Source organism: Gossypium arboreum, chromosome 8, assembly GCF_025698485.1.
Source record: "Gossypium arboreum isolate Shixiya-1 chromosome 8, ASM2569848v2, whole genome shotgun sequence".
Lineage (NCBI taxonomy): Eukaryota > Viridiplantae > Streptophyta > Magnoliopsida > Malvales > Malvaceae > Gossypium > Gossypium arboreum.
Window position 1 is genome coordinate 129,654,981 of NC_069077.1, and position 17,720 is coordinate 129,672,700.

At 33.6% G+C, this 17,720-nt stretch overlaps 1 protein-coding gene and 1 long non-coding RNA gene across 5 annotated transcripts; one reads left to right on the forward strand and one right to left on the reverse strand.

Moving 5' to 3' along the window:
• Window positions 1–14,369: 14,369 nt before the first annotated feature.
• Window positions 14,370–16,904, reverse strand: LOC108469530 (late embryogenesis abundant protein D-34). Of its 4 annotated transcripts, none has more exons than XR_001869124.2 (4): window positions 16,125–16,759; window positions 15,868–16,039; window positions 14,871–15,113; window positions 14,370–14,706 (listed from the first exon to the last, which is right to left on the reverse strand). XR_001869124.2 is itself a non-coding variant. In XM_017770403.2 (3 exons), exons 1-2 carry the CDS (start codon window positions 16,272–16,274, stop codon window positions 15,878–15,880), a joined length of 312 nt encoding a protein of 103 aa, XP_017625892.1. In that variant the 5' UTR covers window positions 16,275–16,759; the 3' UTR covers window positions 14,745–15,113; window positions 15,868–15,877. The 4 variants fall into 4 exon arrangements, 2 of the variants coding, with proteins under 2 accessions (XP_017625892.1, XP_017625893.1); XR_001869123.2 differs by lacking the exon at window positions 14,370–14,706 and having other exon boundaries at window positions 14,745–15,113; window positions 16,125–16,409; window positions 16,523–16,759; XM_017770403.2 differs by lacking the exon at window positions 14,370–14,706 and having other exon boundaries at window positions 14,745–15,113.
• On the forward strand, window positions 16,891–17,477 carry LOC128279431 (uncharacterized). The gene is made up of 3 exons (XR_008269582.1): window positions 16,891–17,154; window positions 17,270–17,305; window positions 17,396–17,477. It is a non-coding gene; the product is annotated as an uncharacterized LOC128279431 (long non-coding RNA).
• Window positions 17,478–17,720: the final 243 nt, after the last annotated feature.

Genomic DNA, 17,720 nt, shown 5'->3' on the forward strand with positions numbered 1-17,720 from the left:
AAACTGCAACTTGACTGTACAGTGAACCACCGCATTGCATTGTATTGCATATATGTCAGCTTTGTTGCGTATTATATCTGAGTGGCCTAGTCCACATATGTGGTGTGTAGGGTTGGATTGGCCTTCAAGGTCCTATGCAGTGTGTTTTGGTTGGATGAGCTTAAACAGCTCTTATAGGGTGTGATTGGGGGACGGAGAGGTGTGTTGACTAGATGGGCGGGTTTTATCACTCAACTGCATTTCATCCGCATCTGTTTAAGAGTGCTAACTGTAAGATTATCTGTCTGTATTCTATTTATCTAAACTGCATTTGTGCTGAATCATCTGTGTGAATTTGATATGCTCTGATTGTTAAGTTCCGATGAGACGTTGGTTCCAGGTATGTTTTCTGCCTCTAGCAGTATTTGAAAATATGTTGCGCTACTGATTTGAAATTTGTAATTCTATTTCTCGTCTTGTTTCGAACTCGCCCCAAGCTCGAGTAGCTCACCCCCTCTTAGTGTTTCCTTTTCAGGTACCTTTTTTGAATTCTGACGCTGGGCTCGGTACGCAGAGGTCTCGAACAGTTTTCATGGAAAATAAATTATCAGTTTGTGTTTCAATTTCTATTTTGTTGTTCGGTTTTTGAACTGTAAGATTTTATATAACTATGGTACATGTAACACCCCCTAACCCTTATTCGTCCCCGAAATAGGATTACAGAGCATTACCAGTCAATACAGTTCAATCACTTTAAATCATATTCAAACCTACTCGAAACATGACAAATTAGACATTTTACGTGCTTATATGATGAATCATTTTAAGTATTTCACATACATTATCAAATAGTTCAAATTTCTTACCAAATAAGCCAATTCCTACCATGTACTATTACCAAATCTAAGTTTACTTATTTCATCCTTACCTTGACAATCCAAAATGACACACACAGACATTTTAAGTACATGCCTTTACCAATAATTAATATACTTCACCACGTTGAGTTCGAGATCGACCTGGGATGTTGATTCAACTGTCTGGCTTTAACCTATCCTGTGCACGAAAATAAACCGTAAGCTGAGTATGAACTCAGTGGTATTTCTATAATCTGAACACTTAATAATATAACATACACTTAAAATCATATGCCAATCACAATTATATATTTGTTCACTACAAAAATAAATCCTTTATAACTCACTCAATTTTTCTCATCTATTAACTCGTTTAGCTTTTCAAAATAAATTTACAAATCATTTTAACAATAATATTTTCCATTCATATCTAGTTCAGAGATACATAATTCATATGTCTCACTCATACTTCAGTTCACTATTCAATATCAATAAGTAATATTCAACTATTCACTTCTCAATCAATATTTTGTACTTATTCATTTTAGTAATAGTCAGTATTTTTGGGTAACAATCAATTGATCTTTATTATTCAGTAACAGTCAATCATTAGAGAAATCAGTTATTCAGTACTTTTATTTACCCCTATTAACATGACTCGGACATTGACAGATACACGGATGCAACCAACACACCAGTACGACACTCAGTGCCTCATCGGCTTTGTCAAGTAAATAAGCGATAACGATGGATTTTCGATACCTCATCGGATTAAACCGATGTAACAGTAGCAGTATGACACACATGGTGCCTCATCAACTCGAAGTCAAAGTAACTAGTGCCTCATCGACTCAAGGTCGAAGTATCCCTGAACACTTCCAATCCTATGGCATGCCAACTATATCCGACTTAGCCCAATACAGTTAATAGGGTATTCAATTCACTTTCAATTTTTCCAATCAATACACATTTTAATTAATCACATAAATTCATAATTCAATACAATTCAATTCACTTTTCAATAACAAATATTCCAAATTCCACATTAATCACATATTCATATTTATTTCATCACATTCCCAATCAATTTAATTTTCAATATAACATACATTTAATATTCAATTTCCACATCAATCACACATACCCATATAAATTCAATAAATTTATTGCATACCAAATCAATCCATTTCAATTGTAAAACACAATACAAATAATTCTCACCTTAATTACTTAGCATAACATTTAATCAAAATACAATAATTAATAATTAAATTCACTTTTCAATTTCAACCAATGTTCACTCCAATTCAAACAATCATTTCAATGCATTTACCATATATATTAAATAATAATTTTAGCAATTAAATATTAAGTTTGGATTATAGAAATACAAAACGTAATTTTCGAGCTAACCCTCGTTGACTTTTGTTTTTTCCTTCCTTACTCAAAATTTTCCGGAACAACATTAGCTACGGAAATTAAAACAATTAAAAATTATCAATACACTACCACTCAATTTCACATTGAATATTTCAATTTTTATTCAACTTTTGTCTAAATTCCAATTTAGTCCTTAAACCGAGACTAATTTTTATTCTTCACATTTAGCTCAATATTTTTATTCAATTTCCACTTTAAACTAATTTCAACTCTCTAATTTCACCATAAAACCATAATTTTGAAATTCTTTCAATTTAGTCCCTACTATTCAAAACTTATGATTTATTCTACAATTCAATCCTTATTTCACTTCTAACTTGAAATTCTATCAATTTAACCCCTAATTCTTCAATTTATTCAACATGAACAATATCTAGAAATCTAATAACTTTCAAATTTTCCACTTAAATCAAGTAGTACTTTGTTCTAGGATTCTAAAAACTCAAAAATTACAAGAAAAATAACTAAATTGACTTATCAATTGAACTTGGAACCTTGAAATCCCTAATTTCCCTTTCTTTCTTTCTTTCCTTCTTTTCTTCTCTATTTTCGTTTCACATTCTGTTTCTTTTCTATTCTTTCATTTCTTTTATTCTTTTGTTTATTTACTTTATTATTAGAATATAATAAAATATATATTACTCAATTATTATTATTATTTACATATGTATAATATTTTTGCAAGTATATGTACATAAATACTACACATGTCATTGCCTACACCATACACTTGTATTTACTTTATGTTTATTATATTAATTTAATATTATAATAACATAATAATTATTATTTCTTAAATAATAAGTAAATACATATATATTACAATTGTATGTATGTATTTATTACAATTGTACATTTTATTACCATACAATTGTATTAATTTAATTTATTTATTTTATGTTTATAATAATAATAATAATAATATAATATAATATAATATAATATATTTACTTATATTATAAGTAAATAATAATTACTAATATATGTATTTAATTAATCCACATGTCACCACCATCACCATACACTTGTCATGTTTTGGTTTAATTACTAGTTTAGTCTTTTGACTTTTCTCTATTCTTTAATTCAACTTTTACCCTACATTCAATCTAGTCCTCACACTGAATTTAATCTTAATTCAAACTAATTCACTTAACCAAAATCTAATTAACCTTACAATCAACTTCGTAAATATTTCTAATAAATATTTACGAATCCATTTTTCAGAAACGGAGACCCAAAAATTCGTTAATCATAAATTTTGGGTATTACAGTACAAGTTCTGTTTTAAGATTTATTCGTTTTTATTATTTCCAGTTTTATATATTAGAATTAACTGAAATTCTACTAATTGAACTTTAAACGATTAAATGTTTTGGATTGATGTGATAACTTAGTTTTTTTTTTTAAATTTACCACGATCACTTCGGTGATCAATGTGACATCTGAGATTCGGTCTAAACTTCTAGGCCGGGTTTAGGGTGTTACAATGCCAATACATTATCATCTACAAGCTATCTATCCAATGCAAGTTATTCAAATCATTTACACTCTTACCTAATTTACCAAGTTCATCTATATTTACAGCATTTCATACCATTTTAAATCATATTTAACTCTATTTACAATTTATATTCATTTAACCAAATACATGCATTAACCATTTTAAAACAAAAGTGCAATTAAACATAGTTTTGTACCAAAATTGACCCAACCTAAGTACATGCCGTATAACCAACAAAAGAAACCTATACAAAAATTATTAAGTCTAGAATCTTTGGCTGGATGCTAAAGTCAATGCTTGTAACCTTGAAATTGGACCTACCCTGCACATGAAATACAGACCATACGTTGAGCAATAAAGCTCAATGGTATTTATGAGATTCAAGTCAGTTTAATGCAAAATTCGAACCAAATGTATATACCTAATCTCAAGTAAAAATGTTAACTAATTCACATACAAAATATGCAACATTCGAACCAAATGTATATACGTTGAAGGTAGTTTCTCACTTTCTCTATTCTGCTCTCTATGTTGCGACATTGGATTTCCCATGTGGTGATATAGTGTCCAATATTGGCCCGAAATATCTTCTAATAGTCTCTTGCACACTCACGAAGTACGTTAACTCTCTCTTAGGCCTCGTTCGGCCCTTAAGATCAATAAAAGACTCGATGTGCATATTTTATTGAATGTAAGTAAAACTAAAGAAACTTAACTAAAACATAACGAAAATGCTTGTATTAAAGCTCCTTAAATGTGAAAACTATTTTAATCTGCTACTCCAAATTATGGCAGATCAAGTAGTCTCGGATTAACCAGTGAGATCGGAAGATAAATCAGACCTAATTTGTATAAGTTGAGATTGAAAGATAAAATGGAGCCACTTGGTAATTTACGCGATTTAGGTCCCTTTTCTGAGGTTCGGTGAACCATATTGAATTCAATCAACCCCCATTAGTTTTTTTAGATAGTCCCTTAGTTTTATATTTTTTGTAAGTTAGTCCTTAGAATAGAATATTTAATTTTCTTGCAAATCCTTCTTGTTATGGATTGTCGTACTATAAAATTGTGTTAGTAGCCTCTTAAACTCTATTGTGTATTCTAGCTATTGCTCAATCGCCTCTTCCTTTAGGTTTGACCCATTAGAATACTTTGTGTTCCATCAAAACTATAAATATTACAACTAACATTGTACGCTTGCAGTAAAATCAGACTTTAAAAATATTTTTATAAATTCAATAAATGTACAAGTGCGCAGCCAATCACCAACCGAAGCGTACACCTCAGAATATGACAGAGCATGACGCGCATATCAAATGTATAAAAAAATACCGGGAGATTAAATCGTCTTTAAGAATACGCCTTATGAGAGTTACCAATAGAGGTATGGTAACCCGGTTTGCTCGAATACTGTGCAAAGTGGGTTTTGCAATGGGATTGGTTGGGAGTTAACTGAATGGATTGACTAGTCAAATGGTATCTATATTCAGATTTCCTTTTTATATTTTTCCCAGTTTTTGTAGGGAAATTAAGGGGCAATTTGTGTATGTATTTGATACTTGTCAAGATCCACTAAAAGGAACTGAGTATATATATGGTAAGAAAAGAACATTCAGATGGTTTTTCTTCCTTCCTTTCTATGCTTTAGTTCTTCTTAAGACTAAATATTCTTTTCTTCTTTATTAAATTAGAAGCTAAGGTCTTTAGATGAATCAGTGGATGTTTCAACTTCCTATTAAGTCTGATAGCTCTGCATGTTGTGATTTTGAAAGAGTAAGGATGTTAAGAGGCATAAAAATAGTAGGGTGTGAATAGGAGGCCCTACATGGGGTGTAATTAAGATGTTAGTAAATTGTTTGTAAATGAGATTTTAATGGTGATTCCATGTCCTTTTAAGCAATCGTTGTTACTAGTTTGGGTAGGACTATCATAATAGGATCTTTGACCTAAAGTACAAGTGGGTTCAGATGAGTCTTTAACCTGTCGCATGGATGTAAATCTACAATGGTCATTCAAATATTGATGTCTTTTCAGATAGTTGACGAGTGTATGTGCAAGTTTAGTATCACGAGGCTTTTGCATGTTTACAAATAAGCTATACGATGTGATGCATGAATAAAATATTGTTGCTGTCTTATGCATATTTATGGCCAAATGTTGTTTCGTTAACTAATTCCAGTACTTGAAAAATTTAGGATATGTAAAAAGGTGAAAAAGGGATTCGTTTGTGTTGCCTCCGATAGGACAGTTGTAATACTAGTCGGACTAGTAGATCACGATATGACAATACGTGTAATACCATATGGTGGAGACCCGTGGAATTTTATAGTAATGAGAATAATCATGGTGTAACCTCCAGTGAGATGTAAACCAAACTAGCAGATTACGACATGATGATATGTATAAGACCATGTGGGAGAAATCCTATGGTACCCACAGTGATAGTCTATCTGGATAGTAAACATAGAATTCTGTGAAACCTTTGTAGCATATTCTGTGAAGCCTTTGTGGCATATTCCGTGATGCTTTTGTGACATATTCTGTGATGCCCTTGTGGCATATTCTGTAATACCCCTGAGGTGAAGTTTGGATAACCGCCTTTGTGGTGATATCCGGGTAAGTTTTTAGACTTCTCCACTAATTGACTCTGTGGCAGAAATTTGGGTAAGTTTGAAGATATTCCTGTTTGGATAGCCTTATGAAGAAATTCTGAATATAACCTAAGGGTATTTCTTGAAAGAGTTCTCAACAGTGTTTCTGAAGGGTGAATCCACCATAGTAGTTCGTTAGTGCAGAAAATTTGGCAGATTTGTAATTAAGGGTGGTTTAGTGTTTGCCAGACCTAAGTTTGTCTACATTATGATGTAAGTTATTTAAATTCTATAATATCTACCAAATTTGAGCATTTCACGCTTTATATAAAAGTTATCTAAAGTTTAGGTTGTCTACCAAACTGAGTGTTCTCATTATATGTAATATGGTTGTCTGGGGTCCTTGGGATGACTTAGAATGTTGTATCCACCAAAACAGGTTGTAAGTTGGGTGGTTTTGAGATATGATCTGACTGGTCCCTGATGGTTGCCAATTCCAGTATGAGAATCTGCCAAAGATAGGATTCGTTTTAAGTTCATCTTAAAATATCAGTTAGTATAAGTATCTGCCAAGAACAATATCGGAGAGTACACCATTTTGGGTGAAGTGCTCAACGCTTGTATATGTGAGAATCCGTCAAAAATAGATTTTGCATGAATATCCTTCAAAGGAATGCATCCATTTTTAGAAAAAAAAATGAGATCCGTATTGAGTAGTGATATCTATAATATGTCTAAGGAGTGAATTGTGTACGTGGTGGTCAAGTATGAAAGTTGGCGCATATGTATAAGACTGATATTAGAAAAGTATCCACTAAAGACTGAAAAGAAATCTAGAATCTTCAAGTTGAGGAATGCAACGATAAATATGCCAAGGTGATTTGGGTTAATATTCACTAAGTTTGTTTGAACTTATAAATGTCTATTTTTAATGCAGGTTCAAGTTGAGGAATGCAACGATAAATATGCCAAGGTGATTTGGGTTAATATTCACTAAGTTTGTTTGAACTTATAAATGTCTATTTTTAATGCAGGTTCTAATTCAAGTGTTGCTATGCTAGGAGGAATTAAGTCAGGAATGTGCCAAGGTAGCAGTTCAAGTTGCGATATTATACATACAGAGAAACCATAGAAATGTGGTGCTTAATACTCTACACCATGAGAAGTTTTTCTTTAATAAAATTTTAAATTGTAACATCATATGCTGCATTTGAAAATCTGATGTACTATTAAACATTCTCTTTTATTAATCTCTTGTATTATAATGGAAGAAGAAATATGTTTTAGAATGGCTTTATACCGATTGTAAAATTTTGGCTAAGTTTTTTTGTGATGTAACATTCGATATTCGGGTATGGGGTGGTCGCATGGAGACTTTTTCCCCATAGGAGTTGTCAGCCAATACACCATTAAGAGTCATACTTGGACTCGAATCCCTCCATTTTAATTAATTTAGAACTCCAAATGAGAATTAAATTTTTGCTTAAATTCCTCTCTAAATATATTAGCCTAAGCAAAATTTACAAGTGATTAAATACTAAAGGAAAACTTTGCAAAAGTTCAGTGATATTTTATTTTAGTATTTTTTTGTACTCAAATAATTCTATTTTCTTGAGTTTGGATTCTAGATTAGGAGCAAATATAATTGCAATCATTCAATAATTATAATTCGGATGTAGAAGTTGAAAATTTTAGTTTTGGTTATATATGTTTGCGCAAAGGGATCTTTTTAAGGAGAGTCTCAGTTTTATTCTAAATTTGGTTTGTTGAGTTCACTCTCTAAGCAATCATGAGTTCCAGAATAATGGAGAAAATCAATTGGTCAAAAGATTAAGACATACTAGCTTCGATTTTAGTTTATTTACAAGTCTAGATATAATGACAATGATTTGTTTTAGAAAATTTTTAAAATTCTACTACGCCAACTCTGACACATTTTCCAACTAGGTCTCGGGCATCCATTAGTCCACTAAAGCAAAAAGAAATTGCAACATGCAAAAGAACTTGACTGTTTGAGTACCTATGTAGAAATAAGCAATCTGTAACTAATCAATGATTCACTTGTCCAGCTCATTTAAAGCCAGATTTTGGTAACACCAAAACATCACTCTTCATATGTTGTTGTTATAATGGATGTGATATGTCATTATCACAATCTCAATAAATCTATTTTAAAATTTTGAAACTCCTTTTTTTTAATTTTGTAAGGAGATAAATAGATAAAGATAGTTTGGGGTATATATTAGAAGAATTTATGCTTTTGTTTAAATATATAAAGAAGGAGAAGGTACTTACAACATGCAACTTGCAAAAGGATTTGCTCATTTGAATAGCTATATAAAAATAAATAATTTGTAAATGATCAATGATTTACTCGTCTAACTCATTTAAAGTTTTGATAACACCAAAACATCAACTCTTTATGTGTTGTTATAATAGAAGTGATATGTCGTTCTTGTAATCTCAATAAATCTATTTTAAAATTTCGATACCTCGAGTTTAAAATTTTACTTTTTTGATCTATTTTAAAATTTCGATACCTCGAGTTTAAAATTTTACTTTTTTGTAATTTATAAGGAGATAAATAGATAAGATACTTTGGATATATATATTAGAAGAATTTATGCTTTTGTGTAAATATATAAAGAAGGAGAAGATACTTACAGAGTTTAGGACATTTTAATAAGAGCTTAACACCATAAATTTTGAGATATCACTTTTAAATTAATATTTCTTTTCTAATATTTAGTGACTTGATTTTTTGTAAAAAATTTATTTTAAACTCTTACCATGTTAAAAACTTAAAAAGTACATTTTAAGGAATAATGTAAAAATCCTCATTTTAAAGTAATAAAAAAGGTATATTTGAATCGAGTAAAGTATATTTAAAATCACTAAATTATTAATAAATTATATGTTTTGGTATCTTAACTTCAAAAGTTTAAAAATTGTCATTAAACTACTCGAAAGTTTTTATCTGAGTTACTAAGCTGTTAATTTTTTTTTAATTCGACTAACAAACTCCAAGCGGTGATCAGTATAGTGGATTAGTACCCATCAATGAATAGAAAGACATATCTTAAGTCCAAGTCAATTTGATGATCGATAAGGTGTTTCAATCCTACTAGAATATGGCTTTACAAGCCTATAAATAGACATAGTCTATTCCTCTTGTATTGATTTAAATTTTCGACATAGTGAATTTTCTTCTCCTCTGCCCGTGGTTTTTTTCCCCGAAAGGGTTTTCACGTAAAATTTGTGTGTTATTTTATTTTATTTTATTTTTTTCACAAATTGGTATCAGAGCTTCCGGGTTGTTCATCTCAATCACAGTAATGGCATCTTTGAAGTATGAAATTTCGCTGTTGGATCGCAACACCAGATTTGCATTGTGGCAGATTAAGATGCAAGCAGTTCTTGCGCAGATGGATCTGGAGGATGCCCTGCTAGGGATGGATAAGATGCCTTCGATATTAACAGATGAAGAGAAGAAGCGTAAGGATCGAAAGGCATTAACACAATTACATCTGTATTTATCCAAAGAAATTTTGCAAGATGTAATGAAAGAGAAGACTGCCGCTGCATTATGGAAGAGGCTAGAACAAATATGTATGTCGAAAACTCTAACAAGCAAGTTGCATATGAAGCAGCGTCTTTATGCTCATCGTTTGGAGGAAGGTGCGTCTGTACACGAACACTTAACAGTGTTTAAAGAAATTCTCTCAAACTTGGAGGCCATGGAGGTTCAGTATGATAAGGAAGATTTAGGGTTGATTCTACTTTGTTCGTTGCCCCCGTCTTATTCAACCTTTAGAGACACGATTTTATATAGCCGCGAGTTTCTCACAGTTGATGAGGTTTATGATTCTTTAACCTCGTATGATAAGATGAAACATCTTGTGGTTAAACCCGACTCTCAAGGAGAGGGTCTCATTGTTCGTGGGAGACAAGATCGGAATGCTGATAAAGATCGTGGTAGGACACAGGAGCGGAATCCTCGTGGTAAATCTAAGGGTAGATCGAAGTCTTCAAATAGAAGTAAAACTTGTAACTTCTGCAAGAAGAAAGGGCACATTAAATCTGAGTGTTATAAGCTACAAAATAAGATTAAAAGAGAGGCTGCGAATCAAAAGGGAAAACAACCAGAAAATTTCGGTGAAGCTGATGTTGTAGAAGACTACATCGATGGTGAACTTCTAGTCGCTTCTGTCAATGATTCTAAAGTAAGTGAGGAGTGGATACTTGATTCAGGTTGTACCTTCCACATGAGTCCCAATCGGGATTGGTTTACAACTTACGAAACAGTGTTGTTTTGATGGGAAATAATACTTCGTGTAAAATCGCAGGTATTGGAACAATTAAAGTTAAGATGTTTGATGAAGTTGTCAGAACACTTAGCGACGTACGGCATGTTCCAGAATTGAAAAGAAATTTAATTTCGTTAACTACTCTTGATTCAAAAGGGTACAGATACACAGCTGAAAGTAGGGTTTTAAAGATTTTCAAAGGGTCCCTTGTTATGATGAAAGGGCAGAGAAAAATTGCCAAGTTATATGTTTTGCGGGTTCTCATTATTCTTGGTGATCAAATTGTCGCTTCCTCTTCCTTGTCGATGATGATATTACTAAACTTTGGCATATCGTCTAGGGCATATGAGTGAGAATGGCATGGTGAATTGAGCAAAGAGGACTTCTTGATGGGCAAGGAATTTGCAAACCGAATTTCGTGAGCCTTGTGTTTTGGGAAGCAAAAGAGTGTTCGATTCACTAGAGGAATCCATAACATGAAGGAAACGTTGGAGTATATTCATTCTGATCTGTGGCGGCCATCCAGAGTGCCTTCGAGAGGTGGAGCTAATTATATGCTAACCTTTATTGATGATTTTTCCAGAAAAGTTTGGGCATTCTTCCTGAAGCAGAAAAGCGATGTGTTTTCCGCATTTAAGTCTTGGAAAATTATGATTGAAAAACAGACGGGAAAACAGATAAAATACCTCTGTACAGACAATGGCTTAGAGTTATGTTCTGATGAGTTTAATAGATTGTGCAAGTCAGAAGGGATCATGAGACACTTGACAGTTCGTCATACTCCACAGCAAAACGGCATTGCAGAACGAATGAACAGAACAATCATGGAGAAGGTTCGATGTATGTTGTCAAATGCCAACTTACCGAAGTCATTTTGGGCAGAAGCAGCCTCTACTGCATGTTTTTTGATCAACCGATCTCCATCCGTTGCCATTGAGAAAAAGACTCCACAAGAGGTATGGTGCGTAATCCCGCTAATTATTACGATTTAAAGATTTTTGGGTGTCTTGCGTATGCTCATGTTGATAATGGAAAATTGGAACCGAGATCCATTAAATGCGTTTTCTTGGTTATAAAGTGGTGTAAAGGTTATAAGTTATGGTGTCTGAAAATAGAAAAGTTGTGATTAGCGGAGATGTTGTTTTTGATGAAACCGCTATGCTACCTAACTTATCTCTTAAAGACTCTTCCAATAAAGAAAACCAAAAGCGGTGGAGCATCGATTAATACTGAATCAACTCCTCAAGCCGGTACAAAATTGAGAATAGAGTTGCTTCTTCACCGCAATACTCTATCGCCAAAAGCAGAACAAGAAGAGAAATTAAACCTCCAAATAAGTATGCCGAGGTGATCTTGTTGCTTATGCTTTAAATGTGGTGAAGATATAGATCTGAATCAAGAGCCATTTAATTATTCGAGGCGATTAGTGTGAAGACTCGAGAAAAGTGGATGTTTGCTATCCAAGAGGAGATGGAATCACTCCACAAAAACAGAACATGGGATCTTGTAAAACTTCCTAAAGGTAAAAAGGCTGTTCGTTGTAAATGGGTGTTTAAAAAGAAAGAAGGGACTCCAAGAGTTGAAGAACCCAGATATAAAGCAAGGCTTGTTGCAAAGGGTTACAGTCAAATTCCAGGAGTGGACTTCACAGATGTGTTCTCCCCAGTTGTTAAGCATAGTTCGATTCGAGCTTTACTTAGTATTGTGGCCATGCATGATTTGGAGCTTGAGCAGTTAGATGTAAAAACTGCATTTCTGCATGGGAAACTTGAGAAGGATATTTACATGCAACAACGAGAGGGTTTCTGATCTCGAAAAAGAGGACTATGTTTGCTTCTTTGAAAAAGTCCCTTTACGGTTTGAAACGATCCAGAGACAGTGGTCCAAGAGGTTTGATTCCTTTATGACTTCTCATGATTTCAAAAGAAATAGTTTTGACAATTGTGTCTACTTTAAGAAAAACAGTGATGGTTCTTTTGTGTATCTACTTCTTTATGTTGATGACATGTTGATAGCAACAAAAGATAAAATAGAGATAAGAAAGGTCAAAGCCCAACTAAGTGAAGAATTTGAGATGAAAGATTTAGGACCAGCAAAGAAGATACTTGGTATGGAGATTCTTAGAGATAGAAAATCAAGTAAATTGTACCTAAGTCAGAAGGGGTACATTGAGAAAGCTCTTTGCAGGTTCAATATGCAGAGTGCTAAGCCTGTCAATACTCCTTTAGCAGCTCATTTCAGACTTTCATCAGTTTTGTCTCCACAATTAGATGATGAGATTGAGTACATGTCACATGTTCCATACTCTAGTGCAATAGGATCTTTCATGTATGCTATGGTTTGTTCATGTCCAGATTTATCATATGCAGTCAGTGCAGTTAGCAGATACATGGCGAATCCTGGTAAAGAACACTGGAAAGTAGTTCGATGGATTTTAAGATACTTACGAGTACTCTTGATGTTTGCTTACAGTTTGGAAGAACTAGAGATGGAGTCATTGGGTATGTTGATCTTGATTTTCTTGGAGACCTTGATAGAAGAAGATCTCTCACAGTTATGTCTTTACAATCGGAGGTTGTGCAATCGGTTGGAAAGCCACTTTGCAAACTACAGTCGCTTTGTCTACCACTGAAGCTGAGTATATGGCGATTACTGAGGCTTGTAAAGAAGCTGTTTGGTTGAAGGGACTCTTTAGTGAACTTAATGAAGACCTTCAAATCAGCCACGATATTTTGTGACGATCAGTGCCATCTTTCTTACAAAAGATCAAATGTTTCATGAGAGAACATAACACATTGATGTTCGGTATCATTTTGTTTGTGATATTATTGCTCGTGGTGATATTGTTGTGAGCAAAATTAGTACTCATGAAAATCCTGCAGATATGATGACTAAGTCACTTCCTATAACCAAGTTTGAGCATTGCTTAGACTTGGTTGGTGCTCATTGTTGAAGTTAAACCCTTAAGGGGTTTTATGGAAGAGGTGGAGAACTTGTTTATTGAAAGTTCGCGATGAAGAACTTGTTCATTGAGAATTTGTGTCAAGGTGGAGATTGTTAGAATTAAGTGACCCAAATTCTTATTTAAATAAAATACGATGGAAAATAAAATAAAAGTAAAATCCATATAGAACTAGACTTCTTTTATTTTATTTTAGAATAAGGTTTTTTAAACCTTATTAAACTCCATCTATTTTATATTGATAAGGATAAAGTGTTTCAATCCTACTAGAATATGACTTTACAAGCCTATAAATAGACATAGTATATTCCTCTTGTATTGATTTAAATTTTCGACATAGTGAATTTTCTTCTCCTCTGTCCGTGATTTTTTTCCCCAAAAGGGTTTCCACGTAAAATTTGTGTGTTATTTTATTTTTTCTTTATTTTATTTTATTTTATTTTATTCACATAGATTAGAGCAGAAAGTTGTTTCAATTTTAATTCATAAATTTGTAACATTTAAAGTTGTTTCATGAAAAAATTGAATTATAAAAGAGAATGAAAACGAAAACTTTCTATTGTTGTAGGCGATACAAACAGAAAAAATCATACAACAATAACTTTAATATAACCCAATAATTTAAATGAAAACTTTCGAATAATTCAATCATCATTTATAAACTTTTTAAAATAATTTTTTATAACAATAATAATAATAATAAATTGCGAAAGGAAGTGCTACTCATATATTAAAACTATTGATTTTTTTTTTTTTTTAATGTGATGTTGGGTTTAGAGGTAAAGTCCGAAAATGGAGTCTTATAAATAACCCAACTTAACTCCACCGGACTCCAATAGAAGCACTGGACACCAAATTTTTTGTTTGAAAGAAACGACATTATTGCAACAGTGTGACCACTAACGCATTGCGAGATACGAAAAGACAGCTCGAGAAATCAACGTCAAAATGACCAAACTATTTCTTTCTGCAATCTCTTTGCCTGAATTCCAATGAATCTCAAAAACTGCCTCTCGCATGTCGTCGCCTATACTACCCGCCTGCTTTATTTAGTTTCTCTCTGTGTTTTCTTCACAATTAAGAAGAAAATAAAAACTCAAAAATCAATATTACAATAGCAAGACTAAATTCAAAGCAACAACAATATTGCCAAACTTTGGCTAGAATCATGTGCGTCGGTTTGATATCAAATTCTAATGAATTATATGTAAGAAAAGACCAGAGTAGATATACCTACAAAATATGCCATTAACCATTGAGCTATAAAAAAAAGAGAGAAGATTTGTGATGTGTTTGGTACAGTGACAATCCAGAGAGATGAATGGATCCTAAGGTTCAGATCTTGTAGCTGAGCTGTTGAAATTGTCCTGCTTGGAGCGGTCTCTAAAGTATGAGGCCTGAGCCCATAACCCACCCCAAACGTGGTCAGTCTATGGAACTTCCCACATGTTTACTGTGCTGCCAACCAACATGGTACTGCAAAATAATTGAATCATATATATATACATATATATTTCAGATCCAGGTTTCTATTGGGGAACGCTATTTCGATTAGCTATACAGTCGAGAAAATAATCTTAAAACTGATGAGACTGATTATTGGCTCTGTATTTCATTCATGTGCCAATGGACCATATATTGATAAATAATCTAACTTGGAATTTTAATTTTAATTGCTTGAGAAAAGATTTAATCTTGAACATAGTTTAAGAGTTATTGAAAATAATCGAATTAATCTCCTTCGTGCCACAGTTAGGCTTTGCATTACCAAATTCAGGAATCGACCAAAAAAACCAAGTTCAGAAACGATGTTTGCTTTACACATCTCAAGGGGTCGTAAGTCCCCAAATGGATTAGAGACTCTAACCAGGGCTAACTATTTTATGTGAAGTCTATTGCTTGGGCCAACACTAATACCATCCACCATTTCTCTTTTTGCTTTTGGTAGAATGCTTTCAGTTTTCTCTTTCCATACCATGATTGATTATGCATCACACTTGGAGGCTTACTGTTTTTGCCCCCTTGGGAAAATACTAATGACAGGTCCCATCCCAATAAAGAAACATGAGCATTCATTGAAAGCAGGAAATATGTATGCATATATTTCAAAACCAACTGTATATATATCACCATACTACTCGAAACCACAACCAAAATTAGAAAAGCTTGTACACCAAACATAACTTGGCTTCAAATAAACAACTAACCAACACACAAGTAGGATATATACCTCCAAAGATTTAAGTAGTGGAGTTCTCATTATGCCTGGCAGCAGTCATGGAAGCAGTCACTCCCCCTGGTGGGGTACTCATGTATGGATTATTTCTCAGCTCCGCGGCTACCACCTTGTCTGCATCTTCAGGGGTCACTGCCTTGTCCCTAGGCAACATCGTAGTTACATCCTACACCAATTTTCCAAATCTTGTTAACAAAAAAGATCATCACAATATTTTTATGATTAATTTGCTTTAGGTGTAAGATTATTACATATAAAACGTCGGACAGGGTGGTTTTATCTTCAAACTGCATGGTTCGAGCATTCCGAGTGGCTACACACTGGGCTTCAGCGGCTACTCTACCCGGCAACGTCTCATTAATGCCAGTAGCTCTCCTTTCAGCTACTTGAATTGCAGCCATGTCGCTCTACTCCACTGCTTTATCAGCAGTAGATAAGGCCGCCATCTCCAAAGCCTCTCCGACTGTTATTGGGTCAGGAGTAACCGTTGGATTGTTCACCGCCGGAACTTCAGGTTGAATGTATTGCCCAACAACCTTTTTCTCATCAAAACAACATTAGAATTAAAGCTTAACGTAACTCATTAAAGTTATTTTATAATGATTTTATTCATGTCCCTCAACGGCTTCCGTGATCCAAGCTTCACCACCTGTGTTGGTCTTAGTTACGGTGACACCTTCATATCCGGTAATGTTTGCTCGATCGTGGCGAACGAGGCTGCCCTCTCGTTGGCTACAGTTGTAGATTCCATGACAGCTGTGGGACCACTTTTCCACGTTTGTCCAAGGACCCTGGTCTCAGCCGACTACATGGCGGCCGCATCTTGTGGTGCAATAGGTTTCGAAGCGAGTTCACCGGTGACATTAAAAACGTCACTATACTTAATAGGCTCTTGATCATGAGAATGGTCGGGCTTAAGCCGTTATGGTTGTTGCTGGCTCATAGTTTTGTTGATCGGATATTTAGCGTAATGCGTGTTGAACTGACTAGTGAGAAGTGAGAAAGGGAAGCAATTGAGCACTGTGGCTGCTGACGGAATCACATAGGGTGCTTTAAGGACGAAGTCATTGGTTCGGTGCAGCAAACAACCATGGTGACAGTGGAGTCCTGGGATTACAGGTGTCAGCGTGGTGAAGAGAGCTGTGGAACCACTTTGACAAATGGCATATAAAGAAGATAGTGCGGAAGTACTTGGCTCGTTAGGCTTTGGCGGTTCGCGGTTGTATGAATATCATTTCATTGTGAATAATCAATCGACACAATGGCAGTATTATATTGTAGGTATGGGTATGAGAGAACCTCATTCCTTATCATTTCATTAAATGGTAAAAGAAATTATATTTTGAAAAATAAATACATTAACTTGGTTTTTAATCAATTTGTGTATGCTTAATAGGTCAAATATTGTTTTATCAAGAGATCATCAAGCATGGTAAGAGAGTTTTCCCTTTCCTTATTTGATTTTTTAGATTCATTTTAAAAAAAACTCTAAAATTAATAATGTAATATGTAATTAATTTAGGAAGCCTGCCTACATATGGAGTTAATTTTAAGGAAGTAGGTGCCTACTCCAGTTGGCAATCAACCAGGAACTCATAACCTTTTATCTACTTTAATGTTGAAATAGCATCTCAAGAGAAGGTAATTACTCAATTCCACAAGCCAAAGCCTTAAAATAATGATCTGGTAGCCAACCAACTTCACTACCTCTTTGGCAAATTTGTTGAACAAAAGTGGAGTAAGAAGTGGAGTTGATGATGATGTTTTCTTTTTCTTTCCTTTTAAACTACAGACTTTATTTATTTTTTGCCATGTTTTTATTCAACTTATAAATATTATTAGATTTA

Excerpts from the sequence above, each read along its gene's own strand:
- LOC108469530 (XM_017770403.2), bottom strand. The coding sequence starts at position 16,274 with ATGGCTGCAATTCAAGTAGCTGAAAGGAGAGCTACTGGCATTAATGAG. Across the intron at positions 16,040-16,124 it reads CCCTGTCCGACGTTTTATAT|GATGTAACTACGATGTTGCC; the intron begins GTAATAATCTTA and ends AAATTGGTGTAG.